Source organism: Phalacrocorax aristotelis, chromosome 4 (genome assembly GCF_949628215.1).
Source record: "Phalacrocorax aristotelis chromosome 4, bGulAri2.1, whole genome shotgun sequence".
Lineage (NCBI taxonomy): Eukaryota > Metazoa > Chordata > Aves > Suliformes > Phalacrocoracidae > Phalacrocorax > Phalacrocorax aristotelis.
Genome location: NC_134279.1, coordinates 25,632,004 through 25,659,226, shown reverse-complemented (window position 1 = coordinate 25,659,226; position 27,223 = coordinate 25,632,004). Strand labels below are relative to the sequence as shown.

Here is a 27,223-nt window from a genome sequence, read left to right as displayed (position 1 = left end):
TCGAGGCAGGACTGTGGGGTACTAGGGAAGTGGCTTCTTTGCCAAACAGATCATCTTTCCTTTCAGAACCCACCCACTCTGTTCCTGCCTAATCTTCTTCTGACAGGAAAAAATACCATAATAATAAAAGTACCCTGAGAACAGTAAGAGTGAGTGTAGATCTGTGGCATTAAAGAAAATGCTTGCTGGTAGAACTGTGACACGTGATTGTAGCAATGATGACTAAATGTTGTGACTGCACAAGTTCTATATAAAAATTTTCTTACCTTTTGGTTCAGCTGGGTGAAAGATGCAGGATGTCTCTTTTGGAAAGCTGAGGAGTGGGAGGGAATGCTCTAGGAGTATTTAATGGGTTAGAGAAGGGAGAGCTCTTCAGGTATACTTCCATTCTATATGATGGCAATATTCCTCAAAACCACCTGTGTCACTACTCCCTTATTGCTGCTCAGAAGACACAGCCCTAGCTGGGAGCCTGCTTCAGCTGCCTGTGAACCAAGCATAACTGAAGAACCACTGGTTGCTTATCCTTGTCACTTTTATACCCAGTATGAGTACGAAACTGGAGGTAAAAACTGTATGAAGGGGAACTAGTGGGAGACACTTTCTTTGACTGTTGTACTGATACTGCATATAAGCTCTTTTGGCAAGGGTTTATTGCAGCTAGTATTTATGCAGGGTTTTGTAAAAGGTCTTTACTTAGGTGTAAAGAATTGTCTCGCTTGCACTGAAGAGAAGAAAACATGAGCTTCTGCTGCTCAAGGCTTTGGAAAATGCCTAATAATTTTCTGCTCAGTAACACGCTTTTGAAAATTTGCCCAAGTAAGCTTACGTGTGTGTGTTTGGGAGCGGGAGGGTGTTCAGACTTGTAAGGTGTATTCAACAACCGTTTTCCATAGACCAGTCTATTTTAGAAATGTAGCAATGGAGTTTTCTGAAAGTCATGCTTCACTTTAGAAAATGCTGGACTGTGTTCTTGTGTCTGTGTCAGCTCGAGAGTTTAAATCGAATGAAGAATCTTGAAGAAGTAGGTCTTTAACGATTTAAAGGGATGTACTTTACAGTAAGCGTAGCCTGCTTTTTAAAGAAGTTGACATTTGTGTCTTTATGTTGTGTCACGGTTTTGTGTGTTTGCTGTGATGATGGGAATTAATTCCAAACCAGGCTGTGGTGACCGACTGACCCGAGCCAACTTTTGTTGAGGTTTCCGAAGCATTGCACAAGAGGTTTAAAGGAAAAATTTTGGGGGCATGTGACAGTTAATCTCTTTAGCGGTAAGAATGAAATTTAAGCGTACTGTTGAAAATGTACTCGGTTCTGTGCTGCTCTTTGTTTTAATTAACAATCTCCTGCATAGATGGGGAGTGTAAACTTCTTTGCACTTTAGTCCAATTAAATCGTGCTTGGAGGCTGTCAATGGTGGGGAGAACTCCCCCCTGCCCCCCTTTTTTTAATTGTTCAGTGAGTCTGTTGAATAATGAAAGAATTTGCCTGGCAGGGTTTTGTACTGTTTCGTCGTCTCGATGAATTATTGCAGAGGGTAGGCGACAGTCTCCTTTGTCCAAAATGCATTGGAATGATTCATCCAATTCCTCGGAAAGTGACAATGAAGCTCATTCAGCCTTTACACAGACAGAGCACAACATAGTTGCAGCTTACTTAATAACAGCAGGTATGGGCATTGGCAAATTGTTGTGTAACTTTTTAAAATAGAACTGTAGATCGGAATGCTCATTTTGTATAGTAACAGTGATGGTATTTTGGTTTGTATTACACAAATGTCTGATGGCTTTCCTCCATAGTTTACTGACAAGTTAGCAATCAGCAGGCTGCCTGAAATGTGCAGAAACATCTGAAGTGTGTAGAAACATCTAAGTTTTCCGCTCTATATTTGAAGGCAGGTTGTGTCTTGAAAAATATATTTTGTTGATATGTAATTATAGACGAGAGTAAGAATTAATTTCTGCCAGCTTGCAAAAGAGATAAAAATAGGGCATAGCTGTCACATCTTGCATTTTTCTGTGATGTGCTTGAAGCTATCTTCAGATTTCTCCTGGGCCACATGTTTGTAGCAATATATGTGTAGTCTGAGCATGTGAGCGTGTGTCTGTTAGGGGGATGCGAGGGGAAGGGTTGGAATGTGACTTGGAGGGGGCTGGTCATTAATCAGAGAAGAGCAGACTCCAGTTGCGGCTGTATTTTTCACCGATGACACATGTTAGAAAAAGCACTCTGGAAGTCTTGACATCGTGTTCGTTCTTTGTGACTGCAGTGGCCTTTGGCTAAACTTGAATGATTATGGACTTCTTTTTTCCCTTGGAAACTTTCTCATTGTTATAATCACAACTGCTTCGGTAATGTTTTTCTGAAGCATTGAGTGCTATAGCAATGAAATATCAACCTGTCCAAAAACTGAAACCCACTGTGTTTAAAATTAGTCCTTCTATGCCTTTATTATGGAAAATTAAATCAGTTTATACTTTATTCGTAGACTGTACCATACATTTACTGTTATAATTAGTTTTTTAAAATACTTTAAAATATTAATGTACTTCGGGTTTATATGAAATAGTATTGCTGATGGTCACATTTTACTTCGCATATCTGTTTGAAGTGGTGGGTATCAAATTGCTGTTCTGGTAAAGAGTGTATTTTTGAATGCAAAGGCAATAATTTATTTCAGATTTTCAGAGAAATTGATAGAACAGCTGCACAGATCAGTAGACTTGTTAAGAAGCTGTAGAGATGGACGATAGTCAAGTGTTGGAAGGCTAGATACACTCCGCAGTACTACCACGCTATTTGCAGGTAACTAGATCTATTAGGTGCTGCAAATATGTATGATATTGCTATAGTTTAATTAAAATTGATTACACTGTATGTAACAAGGTGGTCTATTCAGATAGTTTGACCACCTGGTGTTAGGGATCGAAGCTATCGTAGGTGATCAGTAGGATTAGCCAGAATCAACCCAGCTTTTCTTTCTTAATCTTGCATGGAAATTAAATGTCTTTAAAAACAAAAAAAAAAGAAGTTGGATTACTTTGCACTTTGGTTTTTTTTCATTTCTGGGTTTGGGGTTGTTTTTTTTGGGGGGGGATTTCTTTTGTTGTTTTAATTAGGGGAGCCTAGTAAATCTTTCACCTGTAGCTTAGACTTTGTTTTCTTAATGAGGAATGTTTTTGACAGTGAGGTCTATAACTTCTTTGCAAGTATGATTGATTGCTTTGCAAATGCCTTACCACAGCAAATCTCACATCTGAAAAATTTAAGCTGTGTTAATAAGCAGATGTCTAAGAATAAGAATGAAATACAAGGTACAGTGTTCATCATTATGCTGCTTTTTAAAAAGTTCGAATGCTTCTTTCTCTTGAAAATAATTGCTTCGTTTTCTGAGAAGGGAGTATTGCATTCTACAATAGTGGTCAGTATATTAATTTTAGTGATGACAACAGCGATACTCAGGCTGCAGAATACTCAGGCTGCAGAATGCAGTATTGCCGCATGAATATCCTTCAGCTTATAATGGTGTGATGCTCTGGTATAATTTTAAAACGCTAACTGGAAAAGTAAATTCTATGTTATTCACAGACCTAACTTTCATTGTTTTGATGCTACTACCTGTGTGTCTTGCTTAACTCTGTTAGGGCTTGTGGTTGCATTTGGTCTGCATTTAGTTTTCATTGCTTCCCTGGGAAGATGGAAAATAAATTCTCCTGCTCTTGATCAGGTCATGAGGTTTTTATCTTCATTTTCACATAACTACAAAGTTTAATTGAAGAAATATGGGAAAAGTCTAAACCTAAGATGTTTCACAGGCCAAGTGGCAGCATCCATGTGCTTTTTCTGAATCACATGAGTTTGTCCCAGTTGATGATTTCAGGTTACTGAAAGTCTTGGGCTTGGTCTGCACTCCCTGTCCTCTAAGAAATCATAGAATCATTTAGGTTGGAAAAGACCTTTAAGAACATTGAGTCCAACCATAAACCTAACACTGCCAAGTCCACCACTAAACCATGTCCCTAAGCACCACATCTACACATTTTTTGAACGCCTCCAGGGATGGTGACTCAACCGCTTGCCTGGGCAGCCTGGTCCAATGCTTGACAGCCCTTTTGGTAAAGAAATTTTTCCTAGTATCCAATCTAAACACCACCTGGTGCAACTTGAGGACATTTCCTCTTGTGATATTGCTGGTTGGGAGAAAAGACTGACCTCCACCTCACTACAACCTCCTTTCAGGTAGTTGTAGAGAGCGATATAGTCTCCCCTGAGCCTCCTTTTTTCTCCAGGCTGAACAACCCCAGCTCCCTCAGCCACTCCTCATAACACTTGTGCTCTAGACCCTTTGCCAGCTTTGCTGCTCTTCTAATGGGTGCTGCTTAGCTGCTGCTGCCTGGGGAAACGTTGTTCTACTTGCCCTGATTCTCGGAAAGAGGGAAGAGAGCATTTCTTGAATCTGCATGGTATTTGTTTTTACTTTGTTCAAGATGGAATCCATCTTCTTTCTTACATGTTGTTCCCCAGAACATTTTTTTTGGCTCTATTATTGATTTGTTTTAGTGGTGGTAAAATTTTTAATAAATATAGGCTTAGCAATTCTCACTTTCTCTTCCCTGTTTTGGTTTAGTTTGGTTCCCTCCCCCGCTCCCCCCCTTTATTTTAAGGTTGGGCTCTGAAGTACTAAATTTAAGCATGTCTAACAGGATCCTTCCCTCACCCTGAGGATATGAGTTTACAGTCCTGTTGTGTTTCTGATTTCATTCTTGGTAGCTGTAATATCTGTTAAAACATGCTTCATAAGAAGCCTGTACTGTTTTATAAGCTTGTAATTCTATTTTGCTTTCTCTCTCCCAAGAGATGACATGCTACCTGTCAACGGGAGAGCTGACAGAACTGGCACTGGGAGTGCGTTCACTATGGTGTTTGTTTCAGATCAGATCCCCAGCTCCCTGCTTTTGTTCATTTTAGGGGCTCATAGCATCACAGTGGCATTCCTGAAATGTGTGAATATATGAATGTGGTAGCTGATGGCATCTGTGTGGCTAGGCACCTCCAACATCATCTGTAGTGTAATTTTTATGTACTGAGCAGGAGACTTGCACCTGAGAACAGACATGCTTGGTGGTTTTAAAAGACAATGGAAAGAGAGATAGCTAAGAATTAGTTACAATTTTGCCTCATTTGATTTTAAAATTATTGACTCTGTTAAGATCTGTTTCTGTAATGAAGGAGATCGTAACTGATTAATAAAATGTTGCAGTGAAACTCCTTATGTGAGCTTCAAGTGTAATAGAAAAGGTACCAATTTATGTAACTGTTATTGAGAAACTCAATTTAAAAGTGAAGAGTTGGTGTTGTCCCTAGTGTCCGTTATCCTAAGCACCACCTTTGTTATGTTTTTATGTAATTATGATCGCACTGGCTTTCCTTCTGCCCTTTTTCATATCTGTCATGGAAGTAACATAGCTCTTGCTGAGCATAGTGGTTCAGATGGTACTTCTGATGTGTATTTGACTCCAGAAATGTCTGCCTCAGTTTGATGCACTGGCGTGTGTGCTGGTAGTTATAAATCTATGGAATGGGTTCCTGTGGGCTGCCAATGATGGAGTCCACACAACTTTGCATGGTTTGAAGGAGTTTCCGTATCGATACCAGTTGAAGTCTTCAAGATTCAGCTGTGGAGCTGAAGTGCTTGACATTGATTCTTGCCCTCAGGTTTTCTAACCCTGCTGATTTGAGTTTATTGTTTTAAGTGCAGCGTGTTTGTAGTCTGATGGTAACCCGATGTTAGAGATTTTTAACTCTGTGCTGCAGCATTGACAGTGACGGGGACAGAAGAACATTGTATAATACTTTAAAAACTTATTGCCCTTTCCACAGAGGCATGTCAGCAAAAGATAAGCTGTGTGTGTCAGGTTTTTGGTGGAGCCAATAGACGAGCAGAAATCCCATCAGTGAAGGTGATGCCAGGGGACTGGAGCAGAATGGGCAGTGACTGTGGAAGAAGATGGGTCTGCTTTTGGAAATCCACATTCAGTATGTCAGCCATTCACTCAAGCTCCTTACAGAATTATGCTTCAGATCTGATAAAATTCTAAGCGACATTTCCACGGACAATATGTTGTTAGACTTTTACCAAAATAACATTCCACTCTGCACTTGTAATTTAAGGTGCCCAGGCTATATAAACATTTGTAAGTTTAGGATTTGGTTCAGAGATACTGTAACAGCTGTGCCACACTAGGGAATCTGTGAACAGCTTATAAACTCCTGTCAACATTTACAAGTTATTTTCTTAATGGCTGTGTTTGAGCATGTTGGAATTCTCCATTTTATTGATAAGGGCTGTGAGTCTACTGAGGTGCAAGGGGGAGTTTTTAACCTCATTAGCTGTTTATTAATAGCTTGTATTAACAGTGGATGAGTAAAAGTTTAGAGGATGGGAGTTTGGTCCGGGTATCTCTTCAACAGGCTAGAGTTGAAGAGAATAAAACCACAACACCCACCCCACCATACTCCCCCCAGTTTTGTGGGAGTGCCATGTAAACTCACTCCAAGAGCCATGCAGTAGGATTTGGCTGGGAAGGAGGAATAGCAGGAGAAAAGGAGAATCTGGGTGTTTTAATATAAGTGGCTAGGGTCAGAAAAAGCTTGCTGATACACAGGATCCTAAAGAGAGTGTCCTGGGCACCTTGAAGAGCATTAAGTCCAAGGCAAATTGCAGAGGGATTGGACATGAGGAGAGGAGAATGTACGTTTTAGCTCCAGTGCTGTATTTCTTTATTGCAACTCATTATCGACTGGCCATTTCTTGTGTTGCCTAATAGACTTCAGACACAGTTTGAGTCAAGCCAGACCAAAGAGGTTTAAAAATACACAGGTTAGTGAGGCAGGATCAAGTTCAGTGCAGAGCTGGACTTTTACTGTGGCTGTGACACAGCCCTGGAACTTGTCAGGTGGAGGAAATAGCTGTGGTGCGGGCACAGCCACGCCACTGTGGCAGGCTGTGCGGGTCATCCAGACTGCCTGACAAGGCTTAGAAAATACAGTCTGCAGCAACCTGAGCCAACTCGGATGTTTGCAAAGAACTGGGCCCTCATGAGCAGCGAGGGGAGTTAGTCTGGCTAGGATAGTGGTAGCAAAGTCAAAGCTTCTGATTCCTTTTGCCCAGGATTATTGTCTGAATGCACAGTGGAAACTCTCCACTGAGAAAGGAAGATCTCAGGTGGTGGCAGGGGCCTTCTGCTAGATCAGGTGCGTCATAAGCCCTTCTTTTTTTTGCCAGTCACCAAGCTGCATTCTTTTTTGCCATGGAAGAGAGCACTGCACTTGGTGGCTGGAACATTTGAATTGTAATCCTAGATGCTTTTGAATTTCTGCTAAGCTTGTTGTCATTGCATCAGAAGTCCCAGGTTCAGCAAAACATTCTACTTTTGGCCCTTACTGAATCCAAGTGAAAGTTACCTAATTGGAAAAGCTTTTCTCTCCTTTTCAGGTGTCTGTCCCCTTTGCAAAATTGCACTTGACTGAAAGTAAAACTTGTTTAGGACTTAGATATTACAATAGGCTGTGTTTTGTTCTACATGTATGTTACTGGCTGGGTGTATCTTTTGTAAAGATTCCCTTGTTCTGTTTTTACAGGAGTGATAAGCATTTTCAGTAACATTGTTGTGTTAGGCATCTTTGTTAAGTACAAAGAGCTTCGGACAGCGACCAACGCAATTATTATCAACTTGGCTTTTACTGACATTGGCGTTAGTGGCATTGGTTACCCCATGTCTGCTGCCTCAGACCTGCATGGAAGCTGGAAATTTGGATATACTGGATGCCAGGTATTGCAATTTGGTCAGAGAGAAAGTTTTGAGCACTTAAGATGAAACTGAGAAATAAGTAGTAGCTCTACCTGATACTCATTTTTTTAAAGAGATAAGATGGAGGTACAAAGTTTGACTGTAGTCCTGAAGCTGATGTTCTGTAATGTCAACAATTTCTGGATATAGGATTTAATGTGAATTTCATTGCAAACTTGTATTTATAATCTGAAAACATTAAAATGTAACCTTATATTTTAGAGATTCTAAAGTAGCTTTAAGAAGGCTTAGGGAATGAAATCTCCAAATGAAGAAGGTCATAGTAGCATGTGCACATTTGTTGACTTATTTGATAGTTAAAAGGCTTTGGCTGTGGCTACTGTTTTGATGATGAACCTAACAGATCTTAATGAGTTCTGCTTGGCAAATACATATTCTTTTGGGTGTCACTATTAAGATATCCAAAATGAAGGCCTGCAAAGCTATTGGCCTCTGTTAAAGATTTAGCCTAGTTTTAATAGCTGTCTATTTTTAAAAAGAGACTGGCTGAAAAATTGTACTTCCATAGCAGAGAGGTGGTGCCCTTTGCTCACTGTGTACTGTGATTTAAATCTGCTTTTTTAAGAGACTGTTGGGCTTAAGTGTCCAGGAAAATGAGTACTGATGTGAAAGTGTATGCTGAAAATGTGACTCAAGGAAAATATTAGCAACACTATACATTTTTGTACCTTTGTATAATGGACGTTTATAACAATCTGACATTACTTGCCTGAGAACACAAGTTATTTCAAGCTCAACATTCAGTCACTGTTTGACAGGAAGCCTCACTTTTAACATTTTTGGATCTAGACTGACTTGTAGTGGGTTGAAGATGATGTGAAATCTCGCTAACAATGCTTTGGGAGTTAAGATCACTTGAAGCACAACTCATGTCAACCTAAACCAAATCAGCCCTGTGAACTGAGATGGCTGAATGTCATGTTCTATTATAATTGCTGGTGGCATGTGGCCTGGCACAGGGCTCTTCTGTTTCTGGGGTACCAGTGGTAACAGCCCTCCCAGTCACCCTTCCTGGTCAGGCTGCCCATGGGATGACTGGGCAGATGCGTTTGGAGCATGTAGGGATTATAGCATATGACACTCTGTGCAGTACATCTGACCCATGTGAAAATGGGGGCCGATGGGGAAAAATCAGTGTACCATATCTGTGAAATAAGTGTAGTTATACAACAGAGGACAGAGTGACTATTCAGGACTTCACATTTGCTAAAGCCATAACTTTTTTGATTAATCAAATGCTCTTCAGGTTTCTTTAACATATATTGAAGACTAATTGAAGCACCACCACCACCCCCCCCCAACCTCCAAACTCTTTATCTCTGAGTCTCAAAATTTGCTTGTTGAAGTATGGTGTTTGTTTGCTTTTTAGACTACTGTCTTCAGGGTTTCTGATGTGCACACAAGCAGGTTGCTTTTGAAACGTTTAATTTTAAATGAGCCAGCTCCATATCGCCTGCATTGAGTTAGTTCCTTCAGTACCTTGCTTATGGAAGAGAACACTGACTGAATGTGATGTATCATAGTGCCTTTGAGTCCACAAATTTGTTCTTGTACCTTTGAAAGTTTTCTCAGAAAGGGTTTTGTTTGTTTGTTTGTTTGTTTTAATTTCAGATCTATGCTGCCTTAAATATCTTTTTTGGGATGGCGAGTATTGGTTTGCTCACGGTTGTTGCAGTTGACCGCTATCTGACAATCTGCAGGCCTGATATAGGTACCGTTCTTATGGTCAAAATTTATTCACTGTTGGGCTTCTATGAAATAAGAGTCTAATTGAATTTACTTTATAATTACAGTGCTGGGCATAATTTAAATTTAGGGCATGATCCTACAGTGGTTGGTTAAGTTATCTAGTTGGCATGGATGGTACTGCTTGTGAAAGTGAAAGTTCCACAGTTAGGCTTTCTGTTTTTAAGTTGTGTTTTCACTGCTGTTTCCAGTCTTTGGAGGGCCACATCTCTACAGTAGCACATGAAAAGCCTCTACCTGTGGGAGGTTTTGACCTCTGTCAAACTGGTGTGTGCCTCTAGTGTTGTGCCAACACTGTACGGGGTGTGTTTCTCTCTGCTCTGTTACAGCTATATTGTAACAGTGAACTCCTTCCCCTGCAGTCATGCAAAGATGTGCTTGAATGCACAGTTGTATAATCAGCCTTTTGGCATGGGGTTTAGGATCAGGTATTGCCTGTATGCTGTGAGTTGGAATGGGTGATGGTATTCAAGTGGCATTTAAGGCTGGAAAGTTTGAGATGTTGTTCAGCAGTATGAAACAGGCATGCTACAGTGTTCAGGAGTATAGGCCTTTGAAAAGATCACTATTAACCGGGTATGTGCTTGCTAGAAACAACTTGTCATTCCAAGTTCAACACTGGAAGGAGGCAAAAGGTGACAACTTTTTGTGATTGTATGTGCTTGGCCACAGGAAGAAGAATGACTACCCGTAGCTATGCCACTCTGATCCTTGCTGCTTGGATAAATGCAGTCTTTTGGGCTTCCATGCCTGCTGTAGGCTGGGCTAGCTACGCTCCGGATCCAACTGGAGCAACATGCACAGTAAATTGGAGGAAAAATGATGTGTAAGATCCCCTTTCACGCTTTCTTTTAAATTTGCTGTCTCACTGAAGGCTAAGATTATTTAATTCACCACTATATGAGCACAACTTCTTCTTCCTGAAGTATGTAGCCTAATTTGTAAAAATAATTTAAAAACAGTGGAAATAATACAGAGCAAGTCTAGAAAAAGCGTAGGAATTGAGCCATGCTTGAAAACTGCAAGGCTTGTAGTTGCTAAACAAAAATCGAAGCTGAAGAACATTTTCCTCATTCTTCAAAAGCTTGTTTTAGAATTTCATAATCAATTCAAAATATCAAATTCTTTAGTAAATTTTCCTGGATAGCTCTTTGTAAGTGTCTGTATTTTGTTTTTCTGTCTTATCAGGTCCTTTGTTTCCTACACAATGAGTGTAATTGCTGTTAATTTTGTTGTACCCTTAACACTCATGTTTTACTGTTACTACAATGTTTCCCGGACAATGAAAAAATATGCCAGCAGTAACTGCCTGGAGAGCATCAACATAGATTGGTCTGACCAAGCAGATGTGACAAAGGTATGGTAAATGAGGGATGTTTTATTTTAAGCATGTTCTTTTGTGTTAAAGTCTTGGGGCAAAGGAACAGTGTAGCCTTTTAAGCATTTCTGTTGCCTAGACTCCCCTGTTTCCTTGGTGAAACCTCTCATCTTGACTTATAACACTAGATTCTTTGTTTTTGGTCTAACACTCTTTCCAAATGAATAGCTACTTTGAAGGCTGGGAACAGTGTGAATGTTCTGGATAGCTCTATTTTCACACAGGTGCATCTGCTTTTGAGGTTGGGTTGTGAGGTCTTCATCTTCAGGTAATACTGCTTATGTGTTTCTTCCTCTTGTTTCACAGATGTCTGTTGTGATGATTGTAATGTTCTTGGTGGCATGGTCTCCATATTCTATTGTGTGTTTATGGTCTTCCTTTGGAGACCCAAAGAAAATTTCTCCTGCGATGGCCATCATAGCTCCTTTATTTGCAAAATCTTCCACGTTCTATAATCCCTGCATTTATGTAATTGCAAACAAAAAGTAAGTGATCCTAATTTAGTACCAGCCTACTTCATGATTTTAGCTATCATCTAACTATAGAAGGATCATCCATAAAATATCACAAACTGATTAGCAAAGAGATCAAAGGGTAAGCCACTGTTGACTTACCAAAGATGACCTTTTGGACAAGAAAGTCTAAAAGAAATTGTTTTGATCATCATCAGAACATACTGAATTGGTAAAGATTTTTGAGAACACATTAACAAAGCTTTTGTAAGACAGTTTTGAGAAACCACAAAGAGAATTTCAAAGGGACTCATTACAGAATTTGGGTTGTGTCAGCAGTAGACTGGTTTTAATGACTGTGGCCAAAATGTGTGGTAGCTTAATGACGTGCCGCTTCTGTAGATTTCCTTGCTTGATGTGTCAAGCAAGGATGTGTGATGGGATGTGTCATATTCTGACTGATGAGGATGAATTGACACTTTTTGTTAAAGTAAATAAACTAAGCCTATTCTGTTTTGAGCAAGCATATCAAATGCTCTAATCAAGCCCGTGCCAATGACTGAGAACTGGGTTTAGCAAAGAGGCATCCTTCCTTTCTCTGCTACCAACCTAGAAGCAGAGCCTGTGATCTCTGTCTAGGTGAACTTCCCTGATCCTGCTGAGTCAATGAAAAACCATCTCGTTTTTTCCCCATTCTGTAAGTTCATCTTTGTCATGGCTATGCCCTGTCTTGGGATAAGCAAAAGCTACTGTGACCCCTGTGGTAGAAGAAACACTGATTTTAACTGAGTTACTCCTGTACATGGAAGTGAAAAAGACTCAGGTCCTTTTGATTTCCAAATACGCTATTTTTTATTAAGTAAGTTTTACTAAAATTCAAAACGGTTGTAATACTTAAGGCCAGCTTACCCAGTTTTTCTCTGTATTTGGTTCTCCAGCTAATGATCTTTCTCGTTTCCCTTTCTTGTCCTTTGCAGGTTTCGGAGGGCAATGCTGGCAATGGTTCGGTGTCAGACAAGACAAGAGATAACTATAAACAATGCCTTGCCCATGAGTGTATCTCAAAGTGCACTGACATCATAGAACTCGTGTCATTTGCCTGCACAAGTTACATGGAAAGGAGTGAAACCTGGGTTAAAATTAATTGATCTTTTGGAAGATTAATCTTTTGTAATAATAATCTACCCCAGCCAGCTATTTTCCGTTGATCACAGTAATCTTTTTAGATACGTTAAGCAGACAAAAAGACAAAAAACACTAAGACTTTAGTTTTTGAGAGTGAGGTTTATTGGCTCAATATGCCTGCCCTAAACAAAAAAGACTAGTGAAGTGGTCACTGTGACTCTTACAGGGTTCGACAGGGTGACACAGGGGCAGGGAGAGACTGAAGCAGGAAGCGCTTCGGTTCAGTAACATAGATTTTGCACCTGTAATTCCTTTAATGAATTACTTTCCCTCAACTTCCCTTGAAAATTTTCCAGACTTGAAATATTCTGGATTCTCTCTGTGTGAATATATTTCTATACCGAGTGTCCATGTTGATATACTTTGCAAAGTTCTGTTTCTGTGAATATGTTAAGGTATCAAAGTATCTACCCAAACCCTACAGAACCCGTTATCAGCTTTTAGGATTTTGAAGGAGTTTCAGGATATTTAATGTATTTTTAAAGTTTTGGCTCACACAACCAAATGAATTTGTAGGAAAGACAGCTTTTGTTTTAGTAGTAGTACATTTCTAGTGCTTGTGACTGCACAGCAAATCCTAAAAACGAGACAAAATGCACCTGAAAGCTTGACATGTGGGAGGCATATAAAACCCAGTAAATATTTATGGTCATTTATCATAATTTCTAAGTCAATCTCACAGTTATATACGTCTGTTGTGTAATTTAAAAAAAATGCCTTTGGCAATGTGACCAATGGATTTATTCAGGATGGAAAAGATAACTGTGTATGATTCTCAGCTTCTGAGAATGAAGATCTTCTGTCATCATGTACGCATGCATCTGAAGTTTGGCTTTGCAGTGTGTAACTTATTTTAAATAATTTTTTTTTTTTAAAAACCTGTTTTTACAGGATTTTTTTTAAAGCTCTTGAATCTAGGCTTCCTTTTAACTTTTAGTATTAAAGAACGTGCCATGCAATATCCTCATGCTGTACTAGATTTCCTTCAGGAACCTTGGAACACTTAATGGACAGTAACTAATGCATTGCCTCTTAGAAGGAGCAAAGAGATATTTTACTACATACTAACCCTACAAGCTATGTATTAAAATAGCCTTGAAACATGCTGGATATGATTTGAAACAGAGTGTGTTCTTCTGACAGAATAAAGAATGAGCTGGTTTAACTGATCCCTTCCAGGATACATTTGAAGGTTAAGCAACTACAGATCTCAGCTAATCTGATGTAATCTGCTGTTACTAAATGGATGTCTACATTCACGTTCATAGCACACTGCACATGAGTGCCTAGGAATAAAGTTTTCAAATTTTTGCATATCAGTTCTGCTGGGAGGTAGCCATGTATCTGTTTGTTTACTTCTACCTCCTACTGAGTTTTTTTGAAGAAATGCATGGGTTTTGTCCTTCACAATGCACTTGCATTTACCATGGCAGAAGTGATGGCACTGGAACAAGGTATATATTTTATTATTTGTTATACAAGGCAATTTATAAGGAAAAGGGTTGAAGAAACTGGAAATAACATTTTCATACATTGCAGATTAGTTCTAGCATAGTTGAAATAAAGGCATATTTTACACTGGTGTTATATGGCTAGCAGAGTTCCTGAATAGGAGCAGATGGTGATTATGGCTTTGTACTTAGCAAATAGCTACTCTAAATCTTCAGTTTTTGCGGAAGGCAATGTCTTTCTGCTCCAAGATTTTCCTACTATTGTAATGTCCTTTCTATTTCTACAAAATAGTTTTCTACTGTAAGGTGATTCTGGTTTAAATAAATACAGTAGTTCCTTCTTTTTTAATCTGCAGGATAAATCATATAATTTTTGGTAATGAAGAGGTTAATTTGAAATTTGTTGATCTGGGTATTGTCACATCAATTTTGCGAGATACTGTTTGTCATTGAGACTTATTGTCACAGTATCTTTGGCATAAAGCTGGATGAGGAGAAAGCAAAATACAGTAAAAGTATAGAGAAAAGAGGGAGAAAATTAAAGATTGGCTTAGTGAGGGGCGGGGAATTGTCATGCTAATATGTGCAAACCATGTACCCCAGAAAAATGGAAACATACTGATTCTTGAAAATGCTTAGAAATTCCATTTCACTGAAGTCATCAGGAGCAGAAAGGTCTTAGCACTTCTAAAAAGCATGTCATTTCTATGTAGACACCAGAAAGAGGGCTAGAAAGCTCTCCTTTAGAGAAATATGCTAACACTTTCGATGCTGAGTCTATTCTGAAAGCTAAGCATAGGCAAATACTTTGAATCTTCATAAAGCAGAAAAATTAGAAATTAGTAATCCAGTATTCTGAATTTTAGTAAAACAGATGGCAAGCAGTTCCCACTTGAAATGCATGCATGTACTATTCCTTATACAATGGCTTCTGGTTTTCAGTTGCCAAAAGAATGATGGACAGAAGATAGTGCTTATATGCTTTAGAATAAAGCAAATCTAGATTTCATGTGAAAGTATAATTGCTATTATGTATTCTTTTTCTCTTTAGAAACTCCATGTTTGTCTTTTCAATTTTTAAATGCAGACGACTGTCCTTGATTTGATTTTCTTTATTCTGCTAGTAGTGTTGCAGAAAGTAATAAAACTTGCATTTAAATCTGGAATACAAATTTCTGATAAAGAAATGGCCATATCTCTTTTCTTTTTTTTTTTTTTTAATGCTAGGTCTGTGCTCTGTAATGATCCTGATATGTATGAGATCCCTGTGAATGTTCCTGTGGATACTGTAAAACTTCGTATAGAGAAAACTGTCATACGAAGGATTCCAACTGAAGCCTTTTACTACCTAGTAGATCTCAAATACCTGTGGGTAACTTATAACTGTGTAGCCAACATTGATATCAGCAGTTTCTATAACCTGAAACAACTGCATGAGCTACGGCTGGATGGTAACCTGCTCTCAACTTTCCCTTGGGAATCACTGGCTGAGATGCCCAACCTACGGACTCTTGATCTACACAACAATAAAGTGACCAGCATTCCCGCTGACGCTGGACGGTACCTGAGAAACCTCACCTACCTGGACATATCCAGCAACAAGCTAACCACCTTGCCATCAGACTTGATGGACGTTTGGCCCCCCTTCTCAGAAGCTGTCCTGTCCAAGAACAAAGACATTCTGGTGACCCAGAGAGTAATTTTGGGTATGTTAAACAGCCTGTCTCATTCCTGATTAAAATGTACCTAAACATTAAGTTGCAAGTGAGAGTAGGTAGGGGACCAGCTTGCGATTTGGGAGAGTAGGTTTTATCTAGGTCAGCCTTCTGGTTTGCTCTGTAATTATTTATTTATTTTCTGTTGGTGACAGAAAACTATAAAATGAAGATAGTGACCTCCATGTATGTTCTTATCTCAAAGCTATAAAACTGAAGTAAAATCTATGAGATTCCAGCCTACAGGCATACAAGCCATATGGAGTATTCTGTATCCATATAAATGCAGGACTTCCAAAAATTGTGTTTCTGATGATATTTTCTTCATCACTGTGTGTGGCTGCAACTGCAGGCATGTCCATCTGCAACTGTTTCTTCCAGTGGCTCACAAGCCAAACAAGTAGCTAGAGTTGATGCTCATATGAAGCCTGTCCTGAGACACAGTGCTGCAGACAGCATCAGTGGCTCATAAGAGGGCAACTCTGCTCTCCTCGAGACTCCTGTTGACCTTGTTTTGCTCAAAAGCTGGCTGATTATTGTGAAGTTTTTCCCATTTTATGTGTTGAATATGAGAAAGAGAGATGAGAAATCTAATCCCTACAACTTTTTTATAGTAGTTACGGTCACTATTTAAGAATAGTTTGGCCACACTCTGATTTTTTTCATAGTTTTATTCCATCTCTGTAGTATACCATCACATCAGTTCTGTTTGTGACTTCCTGCTTTATCTTACGCTTTCTCACCATTTCCTGGTCTTGCAGGTTGCCCTTTCTCTTCTGCAGTCTCAGAACATGGCTGCAACAGCTCTGTCAATAGTGTTCTCTTCTGTCGCTGTTTATGTATAAGTGCATGTTTTGATGTTTATGTGGTGTAGTGTAGCAGGTGGAAGGGAGGAAAGCCACCTGGCTCTCTCTACTGCAGTAGTTCTATACCCACTGGTAAATATCTGCCCTGCGTCATATAGCCCAGTATTTCCAATTTCTTGATCTAAGCCCCCACTATGCAGTGTTCATTTGTTCTTTGAAATTTGAAACTCTCATTCAGGTGAGATTGCGTATAAGTAACAGTAGATGCAAGTAGACTGAAACGAGTTCCTCGCATGCATGGTAACTGTAGGTTTGCAGCATTAGTAGGATCTTTGTTTATTCAGGATTTAAAATAAAAGAAAAAACTGTAGAAGTAAGTCCAGCTCAGTACCCCTTTCCCTGTCCCCACACTGAAGGCTACAGGAGGCAGTAAAGTAGGAGCTGACTGTGCTAGACCTAATCCTCCTGATAATCTCATGTGGGAGTCCCAGAGGTTATTTGGTTTCCTTGTCTTACATAGCCCTCACAACTTAAAAACCAAAACAAAAGAAACAAACAAAAAAACCAACCCAAAAAACAAACATAAAAAAACACCATCCCTCCCTCCCCCCCTTCTCTCCTCCCCTTCCCCCTGGCAACCATCTGCAGGCTTTGTCGGTGCAGGCACTTTGCCAGCTTCCTCTAGTCCTGGCAAACCCTCTGGTGCCAGCATTGAGTTCTCTAGAGGCTTGGGATGTGACCTTTGGATCGTTTTCATTGATGAACTACAGCTGGGTTTGAGCACAGGTCTCCAGAGTGGAACACACACTGGGTTCAAACAGCGCCTTGCTTCTCTCTCTCTCTCTCTTTCTTTTTAAATGTTATGCGCTGGGCAAGGCTCTGTGCAGTCGTTCTAGACTTGGATCTGAGAATGCAAAATGCAAGGTAGTACTTTCATTGTGTTATGTTGAGTAAATCTACCTTAGTTCAGCTGTGGATAATTAGCTGAATTTTCTTTCATTGACATCGTAGCCTTCTCGTGAGTGTATATCCCAATGCAGACAGACGGTGCTTGCTACATAAGGAACTCTATAGTGAACAAGAAAACATCCCCTTCCTCTGGAGATTAGAAAGTGCAGTGCTTTTTATGTCGTGGGTTATTTTGACAAGGTTACTTAGTCTCCATTATTATCTATATTAGTGGAGCCTGCAAAGCTGTGGTTATGCCACTCACACTCACCGCCAGAGGCTCATCCTTAGGTTGCTGTTGATGGACTGTTACAAAGCAGTTGCTTTTCAGGAATGAATGTTTGATAGAAACTATCAGGCTAGAAAGGTGACCTAGGAGTTGAGATGTCTATAATGCTCCTACCATAGAAGCTGGCTTAGAACGAAAGGAGCAAGATGTGCCCTGTGACATTGCTTCCTCTCTGATACCCCTCCTGTCTCTGCCAGAATTGCTGGAGCCTGAGGGAGGAGAAACATATCCCATAGATACTCTCCTCCTCTTCTAAGGGTGGAGATAAGGATCACAGAGGTGTGTGGCCAGGAAGGATTTCAAAAAGGCCTCCAGCCTGCTGGGATGCAGGTCCTGATGGACCGAACAGTTCTGGTTTAGTCAGCGCTGTTCTTAAGGCCTGTGGCCAGACCACTCCAGAGCCTTCTCTGGTAACCTCGTCCAGTGCTTGTCTATCAGGATAGTGAGAAAGTTTCTCTTAATATCTAACCTCAATCACCCTTACTGCAAACTAATCTGATTACCTCTTGTCCTACATGAGATGGTCGTACAGAAAAACTAATTACCATCTCCTGTAACAACCTTTCATGCATTTTCCTTCCCTGTTTGCTGCTTTAACTAATCACACCATTTCTTTCACCAATTTTTTATAGACTGTTGTTGTTGTTGGTTTTTTTAAATTTTCTACCATAGTTACTAGTTTCCTTTGGACTCCTTTGGGTTTTAAAAAAAAAAGGGTCTTTTAAAATGTGATGCCCACAATTGCATGCTTTGGTGCTCAAGAGCATCCTATGTGTTCCAGCTGTGCTCTGTGGGAGCACTGAGCCTGACCTATGTGCCTATATGGAATGGTAACTGCAGCCAGAGCTCTACTAGAAGCTGGAACCCAGAGCAAATAAATGCTGTTTTTGTCTAGTCAGGAAAACAGCAGTCAGATTCTACTTAGTATAAGCAATTATGGCTTGAGCTGGCTTCTCTCCTAGTTCTGGCAAAGCAAGATTGTCACTTGTATTTAATTAACAAGATCAACAACAGCAAAGCCCCAAACTCAAATGTTTGTGCATATGCATTTTTTAACACCATGAGGCAATTTTATCTTCAGTGTCTTGGCTGAGCATCAAGAAGGTTGCATGTAAAAGAAAGTTCAGGTTCCCCATGTTTGCATCAAGGACTCTTGGAGGAGCCACGGACTGCTTTTGCCAAGGGACTGGCAGGTTGGCATCTCCTTATTCCAATTCATAATCTCCATACTTAGGGATTTGGGTTTTTTTGTTACCTCCCACTGTATGATGTTCCTCTGTGTGGACACTATGCTAAATGAAAGAGGGTCAGGGAATGATTCCTGGCCCTGTGGTCAAGTGGCTCACTCTGGCTCTCATCCACATGTTTTAGGGCCAGCTCTCTTCAAAGCTGACTAGCTGTTCCATACTTTGTAAGATTTAGCCCTTGGTTTTCTGTGGGTGTTAAGGGATGCTGCAGTGACTCTGAAAAGTAGCTCTGTGGGTCAGGGTGTTTTTTCTTCAGTTCAAACTGCCTGAAGTAATGTGAGAATTGCATCATGGCCCATAGAACTGTGCTTTTGTAATATAAAATAACAAGGGTATGTTGTATGCCTGATGGACTGATAGGCATGCAGGATAGTTTGGAGGTGCAAAGCCTGCTGCACTTACGCTGGGGGCAAGAGCAGGATAGAGAGTGTCATCCTTGGTGTGGTCTCATCCATAAGCCTTTCAGGGAGCAATCCCTGGAGTGCAAACTGTCCTCGGAGCCACATCTGACCATGTCTTGGAGAGTGCCCTCTGGAACAGTTCAAAACAAAGCTGTGGAGTGATCTGAAAATTAAGCAGTGGAAATGATCAAGGGACCAGCGTGTGAGTCCATCTGGCTCTCTCCTGGTTACCTCTGGAGCTATAGCCTAATATTTTGATCCAAATCATAGCTAAGTTTCAGCACTGGCTACAGAGACTGAAATTTCTAGTGTGAATGATGGCAGTAGTAGTTTTTTGTATGGGAAATTACATCTAATGAGTCACTGAGAGGAACAGAGGAATCCAGGATTTGACAGAGTGGCAGTTAGATGAGATGTGCCTCTGTTGCACGTAGAGGTGCCAAAAATCTGAAATGCTGCAGGTCCATCAGGCTCCCAGCTGTTATGCTGGGCCATTGGGTAGATGCTGCTTTACCTGAAACTACTTCCTAGCAGTTACTGTGTGTAGGAAACACTGGGACACAGTGTCGAAATCATGCTTTACCGTTTAGAACTACGGATCAAAAATTTTGTAGCCTCACTTGGAATAGAGCCTCGGGTAGATTGGCCCAAGCTGGGGTGAATATTTCCATCAGCCCAAAACGTAAATATTTCACATACTGCCATTTTATAGCAACTGAAAAGCAGTATATTATACAAGTTATGGTCTGAGACTGGTTACTAATTTACAAAAGAAATTTTGCTTGTAGCTATTTGGAATGCTAAAGTCCATATTGACACAGCATGGGGAAACCCTGCTTACTGAGAAGACTGCAAAAATGTGCATGCACAGACACACGTATACATTTATTTGCATTGTACACACAAGCATACATATAAATCTGAGAGTAAATTTTAAATATGCTAAATCTAGAATAAAGAAAGGGGTTTAGAGCAATTTATAATCCATATTTAATGTTAAAATAAACGGCATTGGTATATTGCAAGCCATAAATATTTATCAGTGTTTGTTTTGCCTTAGTTAGTATTTCTTTCACAGGTCAATAAGCTGCTTTAATATTTCTACAAAAGAATCCAGGGTTTATAAAGACTTGGTGTTCCATCAGATACACATGCTGTTGGAGACTTATCATTATTTTTATTTTCTCTTCTTAAGAAATTATTTTCCTGAAGGGATTCCATCTCATTCCTTTATTAAAGCTCCCTGTTTTTTACACTTTCTTCATTATTTTTTCCTTTTTTTAACCTTTTCTTTATTCTTTCAGGTGTTTGTTCTCACTTTTTATTATCTTGTAAACACAAGCTGTTAAATTTCAGAATGCCCTTTGTAGTTTGGAAACTACATTTACATTCCCGTTTCTGTTGTCTTCAATAGCTAACTGAAGTATAATCAAGTTCAGTGTTTTATCCTTGCTTCCAACTCAACAGTGCTTTCATCTTTTCATTTTGGGAATTCACATGACTTAATGACTTAAGATGGTTGTGCAAGCTTACTAAAAATAATGTGAATACTGTCAGATATTGGCGAGACACAGATAAATAGAAGGGATGAGCCATGGAGGCAAGGAAGGAACTCCTGTAGCTGTATATATTCTATGTATTTATATAAGTCCTGATGCTTTAGCCAGTTCCACTGGGAAGCATGACGGATGGAGGGGATAAGGTGACTAACTGAAATAACTGTTTCTTTGCACTAAACCACAGGAGTACAGAGTCTTCTGGACTACAGCTTTCTTCTGAAGCTGCAACCAGGACTTCAGAATGATCTGAGATGGCCAAACCTGTGTCCCAGACTGGACTGAATGACCATCCAATCTGAGGACTATCCATCTTTGCTTCATCATTCCTTCTATTTTGTCAGTTTCTGATACTTACTGTAACTCCTTTGGGTCATCTTCGGGACACTGGGAGAATATGAAAGCTGCGTATTTATATATATTAGGAAAAATTTCTTTGCCAAAAGGGTTCTCAGGCACTAGAAGAGGCTGCCCAGGGAAGTGGTTGAGTCACCATCCCTGGAGGTATTTAAAAGACATTTGGATGTGGTGCTTAGGGACATGGTTTAGTGGTGGACTTGGCAGTGTTAGGTTAATGGTTGGACTCGATGATCTTAAAGGTCTTTTCCAACCTAAATGATTCTATTATTCTATTTGAATGGCCTTTTCTATTTAAATGACCTTTGGGCGCTGCTAGTAGAAACAATAATAAAGCCCATCCTTTCCTGAGTAAAGCTTGTAGGATGCAGAAAGGTCGCAGAAGAAATATTTTCGGTGGTGTTCAATGTAGGGGAGAATCTGCTGCCTGGTATGTGGGCTGGGAGCCCTACTGATACTGCAGATCTGCCCTGATTAACGCTATGGACCCAGAGTTCCTGCCCTGCCGCGTGCTTATAGCACAGCTGCCCCGTGCTTCTGTCCTCTAGATAGCACAGAGGCCGTCCTAGGAGTTCACATGCATTTTAGCAGCATTTGTTATGGAGGAACTCCGGCAGTTGAGACCTTGTTCCAAGGGGATCCTGTCTTCCCCCTGTACCTTAGGGGAATTTAATTTTCAAATGCTCATACAGTATCTTTCTAATAGAGTGAGGAAAATTAACTACTTAAAAGCAAGTGAGACTGGAAAAAAAACCCAAGTGGGAATATTGTCTCAAACTCTCTCTAGCTACAAATTAAAGCTTGCCTAATTTATGAGTACAATAGTTACATATATGTGCTTGATTGGGCACAAAGAGTTGTTGTCCCTAGACATATGGGAAACATTCAGATGGAGTCTCTTTTGCTTGTGAATATATGTGTGAAGTTCACAGGAAAAATATAAATATTTTGGAGATATTTTTTTTTTTAAGAAAAGCAGTTGCTGATACAGGTTCTGTGATTTTTCCTTCTCTGTTCCAGCTGGCAATAAGTACTGAATAGACATAAAATCTCTTACGTCTGGAAGGGGTGAAATTGGATTGTGATGTCAAAGTCATGGAATCTCTTCAGGTCAAGTCTTGTTTTAAAGAGTGGGGATTAACTGGGGTTTACAACAGTTTTAACCAATCACTGCCATTGTGCTTAAAATAACCTAATCTTGGTCAGGCGATAAAAGGAAGCAGTATTTAATTATTCGTGTGTTCTTTAATTTACAAGTGTCTTCCAGAAAAAAAGCAGAATTTTTCCATTAGCTATTTTGATAATTCCTAAAAATAGACACTGGAAAATATTAGCAGGTGTTTCAGATTTTTTTTTCTTTTAATTTTGGTTTAATTAATATGACTTGTCTGTTGCACTAATCAGTAAATTCAATAGCGAGGGGTTCTCGCATACCATCCCTCATTTCAGACTGTAAGTTCTGTTTATTGTTAATATTGAAAAAAAAAAAAGTTATGCCCAAAAGCATAAGTCAAATGAGAAAATATTTGAACTCATGAGTGATACGCTGTGTGGTGTTTTACCTGGTGAAGCCGCTGTTGCTCTATGAAGGTCGACATAGCGGAGTAATCAATACCAGCTGAGGATTTAGACTTACATTCCTCAGAAATGGCTAGTCTCTTTCACCATAATAAGTTGACCAAGAGGGAGAAGCCTCTCATTCAAACACTTTGGAGTCAAGAAGCAGATGTTATAGCCTCTAACAGAAGAGGAGAGAGAGTGTTCTTGTGTGCCATCATAAAAATATTGTAGTCATCAGCTTTTTTTTCAGGGTCCTTCCCATTTTCTACTCTTCTTTTTGAATATATTTCAGAGGTTGTCCTAAATTGAAGCCAGATTTCTAAGAATATCGGTACAGTTCAGAGCCAGATAAGAATTTTATTGGCCTAAAGCTTTGTCTCCTCAGCCTTTATCCTTTTTTCAAGGGGCAGAGATGTTGGTGTAAGCTCTAAACCCTTAAATCATCACGTTCTCTGCAAGCATTGAAAAAAGGGTCTGAGAAGATCAAACTGTAAGAGCCCAAAGAAGGACTAAGAGCAGAGGAGAGTGACAGGATGCAATAGTCCTGAGAAGCTCTTTCCAGAAGGCACAGGTAGGTGAAAATGTATCATCAGTCTTAAGACATCTTTTCAAAGTGTTTTTTCGTAGATAAATAGCAAAATTAAGCAAAGGTCGTGCCAGTATAATACTATGCTTCTGTAAACTTCTGTGAAGTAAAGGTTTTGCTTAAAAACCATTCATACCGTTCTTTCTCACCTCTGCAAAAACTCCCCCGCCAATGAGCCAAACAAAAAAGACAAATCGAAGGAGAAAAGATTGACTCAGAATAGGCCCACGGCTCTCCTTGGTTGTACTTGGTGGTAGTCGCGCGTCATGCTGTAATCACAATAGCCATATATTGCCTGACAAAATTATTTTTTTTTCCCCCTCTTCCCTCCCTGCTTCAGGTTTGCAGGACAACCCATGGTTTTGTGACTGTCGCATTTCAAAGCTAATTGAATTTTCCAAAATTGTGGACATCTCAGTTGTACTTCTTGATCCATTGGTTTCATGTAGTGGACCTGAGAGCCTGGCAGGAATCTTGTTCCAGAGAGCTGAGTTAGAGCAGTGTCTTAAACCATCTGTGATGACATCGGCGACAAAAATCACTTCCCCGCTGGGAAGCAATGTTCTGCTACGCTGCGATGCGACTGGGTACCCAACGCCACAGCTTACTTGGACTAGGTCAGACAATATACCAGTGAACTATACAGGTATAACTGCTCTTTTATAGGAAATGGGAGAGCCTGAAATTGTTGGTTTGCTTGTGCTTTGAGATCATTGTAATGAGTAACAATGGATCAGGTATTGCACCAAGCTGGCAACTGTATCCGTGCAACAGCTGTTACGAAATTCTTTGTCTAGGTCTTGGTCTGAACAGGTCCAACAGACTGTTCTGATTCTGGAGGTGGTCTGTGATAAGAACAATGTGTGTGGAGGAGGGAGATGGATGAAGCAGGGAAAGAATAAAGGGGAATGGAGGTTGGGATAGTTGGGCCCTAACTCAGGAGCTGAAAAGCAGAAAGGAGAATTTGTTACGGGAATCTCCATTTTGGTTCAAAATGTTCACGTTAAAAAAGCTAGTGAGGCCATAACTGAGCCACTTAAAACTCAGCACTGTAAACATAGAATTTTCCAAAATCATGTTTTCTATATTATTTGCAAATGTTTATTGTTTAATTGCATCATCCATCTTGAATGTTAAAGAGGCTGTGGTTGTCTGGTATCATGCTGGCTGCTATGATAGATATTTATGTAGTAACTTAAATATAAAAAAATGTTTCTTGCTAATGCCAAGTAGTTAGCAGTTATCTTAAATCGTAGGTCTGAAGAAGGTAATAGTCCAAAGCGCTGAAATACCTTAAGACAAAGGTAATTTGCAAAAATGTTTTTAATGGCTAGTATGTTCAGTGTCACCTGAAGTCAGTGAGACTTGTATTTCCTAGTCACTTAGCAGCTTTCAGGCATTTGATTTCTCTTTATGTGGTTTTGTTTTACTTGGTGAAACTGCAAATTATATTGTAGTTCCTCCAGACAGTCAATGCCATTTTGACCCAAGCTGAGTGCTTTTCTGCAATAATATTGTATGGCAGGGAGTTCCATAGTTTGTGTGCGTGGTTTTTTTTTAAGTTTAATACGTGTGATTCCTTCTGGCAGAAGTAACTTAAGGGAAGAAGTAGTCTAATAATGTTTACTTTCTCTTTAGCTCCCTTTTATAATGTTTTACTCTTTGCATTTTCCTGTAGTAATTCAAGAAACACCTGGAGAGGGTGTCAGATGGTCCATAATAAGCTTGACAGGGATTTCATACAAGGATGCAGGAGAATACAGATGTAAAGCCAAGAACTTAGCAGGAATGTCAGAAGCTGCTGTTACTGTCACAGTGGTTGGTGTAGTTACTACAACTGTGTCACCACAGAAATACATAAGGAAGCAAGAGGCAGAGAGACAGACTACCACTCGGGAGGAATCCAAGCAAGAACCTGAGAGGACAACCACACCTCTTCCCACCACGCCAACCACCACAGCACTGGTTAGCACTGAAAGATCAACGAGCATCAGGTTAACTGACAGGAAGCAATCCAGGCCCATGTTTGATGGAAAGAAAAACTCAAAAGCAGTGACAAACGGAAACAAAAAGCAGACTGGAGAGATAAGCAAGAAAGGTGAGGAGACAAAGCAGGCTGGGGCGATAAGCACAAAAGGTGAGGAGACTTCACTGAATACAGCAGGTATGGCTGAACAAAATGTTACTGTAAAGAACCTAAGGGTGATCAGTGAAACTGATGAAAGAGTGACCTTAACTTGGAAAACTGTCAATGCCACAAGAAACTCTGCAGTCACTGTGTTATACTCCAAGTACGGTGAGAAGGATATGTTGCCTCTGAGCACTGATTCTAGCAAAAAGAAAGTCACAATTGATGGTTTGCAGCCTAGTACTCAATATATGGCATGTGTGTCACCCAAAGGAGTGCCACCTACAAAAGAGCAGTGCATTATTTTCTCCACTGATAGGTTAAGTGATGAAAGCAGCTCTCAGTTTTCTATTCTGATACTGGCCAGCAGTGCAGCATGTGTGGTTGTTTTACCTTTGGTATTTTTCTTACTCTACAAAGTTTTAAAACTTCATGTGAAACCGAAAACTGCAAGGGAAGCTGACCTTGCAAAAGAGACCTATGTGAAATTTGAAACACTGTCTCTGAAGCCTCGAACAGTGAATGCCGGTGAGCAGCTCTGGGCACGAAGGTACACAGATGAGTCGGAAAGACTTCTCCTTTGTTCTAGGTCAAGCATGGATTCTCAAATGACCTTCAAAAGTGAGGGCTCTAGGTCTGAGTATCTGTGTTGAACATGGGTGAGGGTGGAATAGATGGAATATGCAATAGGTAAAGTTAATCCAAAATGATGATACTGCATCTGGAAGCAGGTTGGTGCTAAGTGGTGGTCGGAAAATATTATCTGATGTAATGCAGTCTACTGGATGGGTAGGGTGCGGGGTAGGAGGGATAATGGAAGAAAAATGTTGCCTGTTTATTTCCTCTTTTAGTTTGTGACTTCAGATGTGAAGGAATGATGTTCTTCAAAAGATAAATACAGCACGAAATGGTTGCCTGGTTAAAGATCTTTTTTTTTTTTTTTTTTTTTACATTAAAACATAATTCTGTTTTCTCCTTTCTCGTTTTACTGTATGATGTGCTAGTTGCATTTATCAAACATTAATCACAACCTTCATAAAACCAATGTACTTAAAAATAATAGGAAAACAGTTTGCTTCTATTGAGGTCAAGACTTTATTTGAAAATACAGGTTTCCTTCTGACATCAGCTTGTGCTTTGAGACATCATACAGCTCTGTTGTACAGTATCTTGGCCTGGAAGTGATCTCAGGCCAATCAAGCCTGAAGCTAGGTAGCCACAGCTTATGGACTCTCGAGAAGTTCATACACATCTTATTGTGATTTTGCAGATGCTATGGCAAAGGAGCTTCTTTAGCGTTCTGAAGCTCAGGTAAGATATTGTTATGAGTAACTCTGTGAGAGATACTAGATATTAATAATGTTAATTTACATCAAATGATCTTACTGCAAATCTCAGCCTTAGAATTTACTTGGATGCATATCCAAGAAATCTCTGTACAGAAAATGTTGTGGTACTGTTTAATACAACACACATTCCCATATACCTATATATTATATAGATATTGCACAATATTATGAACTACACTGTAGTAATATAATACATTT

At 39.8% G+C, this 27,223-nt stretch overlaps 2 protein-coding genes across 6 annotated transcripts; both read left to right on the top strand.

Moving 5' to 3' along the window:
• Window positions 1-138: 138 nt before the first annotated feature.
• RRH (retinal pigment epithelium-derived rhodopsin homolog) lies at window positions 139-12,530 on the top strand. Of its 4 annotated transcripts, XM_075090663.1 has the most exons (8): window positions 1,051-1,271; window positions 1,496-1,669; window positions 7,642-7,832; window positions 9,483-9,582; window positions 10,290-10,443; window positions 10,806-10,974; window positions 11,302-11,480; window positions 12,425-12,530. In XM_075090663.1, exons 2-8 carry the CDS (start codon window positions 1,564-1,566, stop codon window positions 12,528-12,530), a joined length of 1,005 nt encoding a protein of 334 aa, XP_074946764.1. In that variant the 5' UTR covers window positions 1,051-1,271; window positions 1,496-1,563. The 4 variants fall into 4 exon arrangements, with proteins under 4 accessions (XP_074946762.1, XP_074946764.1, XP_074946763.1 ...); XM_075090661.1 differs by lacking the exons at window positions 1,051-1,271; window positions 1,496-1,669 and adding an exon at window positions 139-565; XM_075090662.1 differs by lacking the exon at window positions 1,051-1,271 and having other exon boundaries at window positions 1,406-1,669.
• Window positions 12,531-13,856: 1,326 nt separating this feature from the next.
• LRIT3 (leucine rich repeat, Ig-like and transmembrane domains 3) lies at window positions 13,857-26,648 on the top strand. Of its 2 annotated transcripts, XM_075090658.1 has the most exons (4): window positions 13,857-14,086; window positions 15,311-15,789; window positions 23,889-24,194; window positions 25,227-26,648. In XM_075090658.1, exons 1-4 carry the CDS (start codon window positions 13,971-13,973, stop codon window positions 26,327-26,329), a joined length of 2,004 nt encoding a protein of 667 aa, XP_074946759.1. In that variant the 5' UTR covers window positions 13,857-13,970; the 3' UTR covers window positions 26,330-26,648. The 2 variants fall into 2 exon arrangements, with proteins under 2 accessions (XP_074946759.1, XP_074946758.1); XM_075090657.1 differs by having other exon boundaries at window positions 13,978-15,789.
• Window positions 26,649-27,223: the final 575 nt, after the last annotated feature.

What these genes read in the sequence shown, in the direction of transcription:
- RRH (XM_075090661.1), top strand. Translation starts at nt 394, where the DNA reads ATGATGGCAATATTCCTCAAAACCACCTGTGTCACTACTCCCTTATTG. An exon ending in GTATGAGTACGAAACTGGAG is followed by an intron (nt 566 to 7,641) that starts GTAAAAACTGTA and finishes CTGTTTTTACAG; the next exon opens with GAGTGATAAGCATTTTCAGT. An exon ending in TTGGATATACTGGATGCCAG is followed by an intron (nt 7,833 to 9,482) that starts GTATTGCAATTT and finishes TTTTAATTTCAG; the next exon opens with ATCTATGCTGCCTTAAATAT.
- LRIT3 (XM_075090657.1), top strand. Translation starts at nt 15,165, where the DNA reads ATGCAGACGACTGTCCTTGATTTGATTTTCTTTATTCTGCTAGTAGTG. An exon ending in GACCCAGAGAGTAATTTTGG is followed by an intron (nt 15,790 to 23,888) that starts GTATGTTAAACA and finishes TCCCTGCTTCAG; the next exon opens with GTTTGCAGGACAACCCATGG. An exon ending in TATACCAGTGAACTATACAG is followed by an intron (nt 24,195 to 25,226) that starts GTATAACTGCTC and finishes ATTTTCCTGTAG; the next exon opens with TAATTCAAGAAACACCTGGA.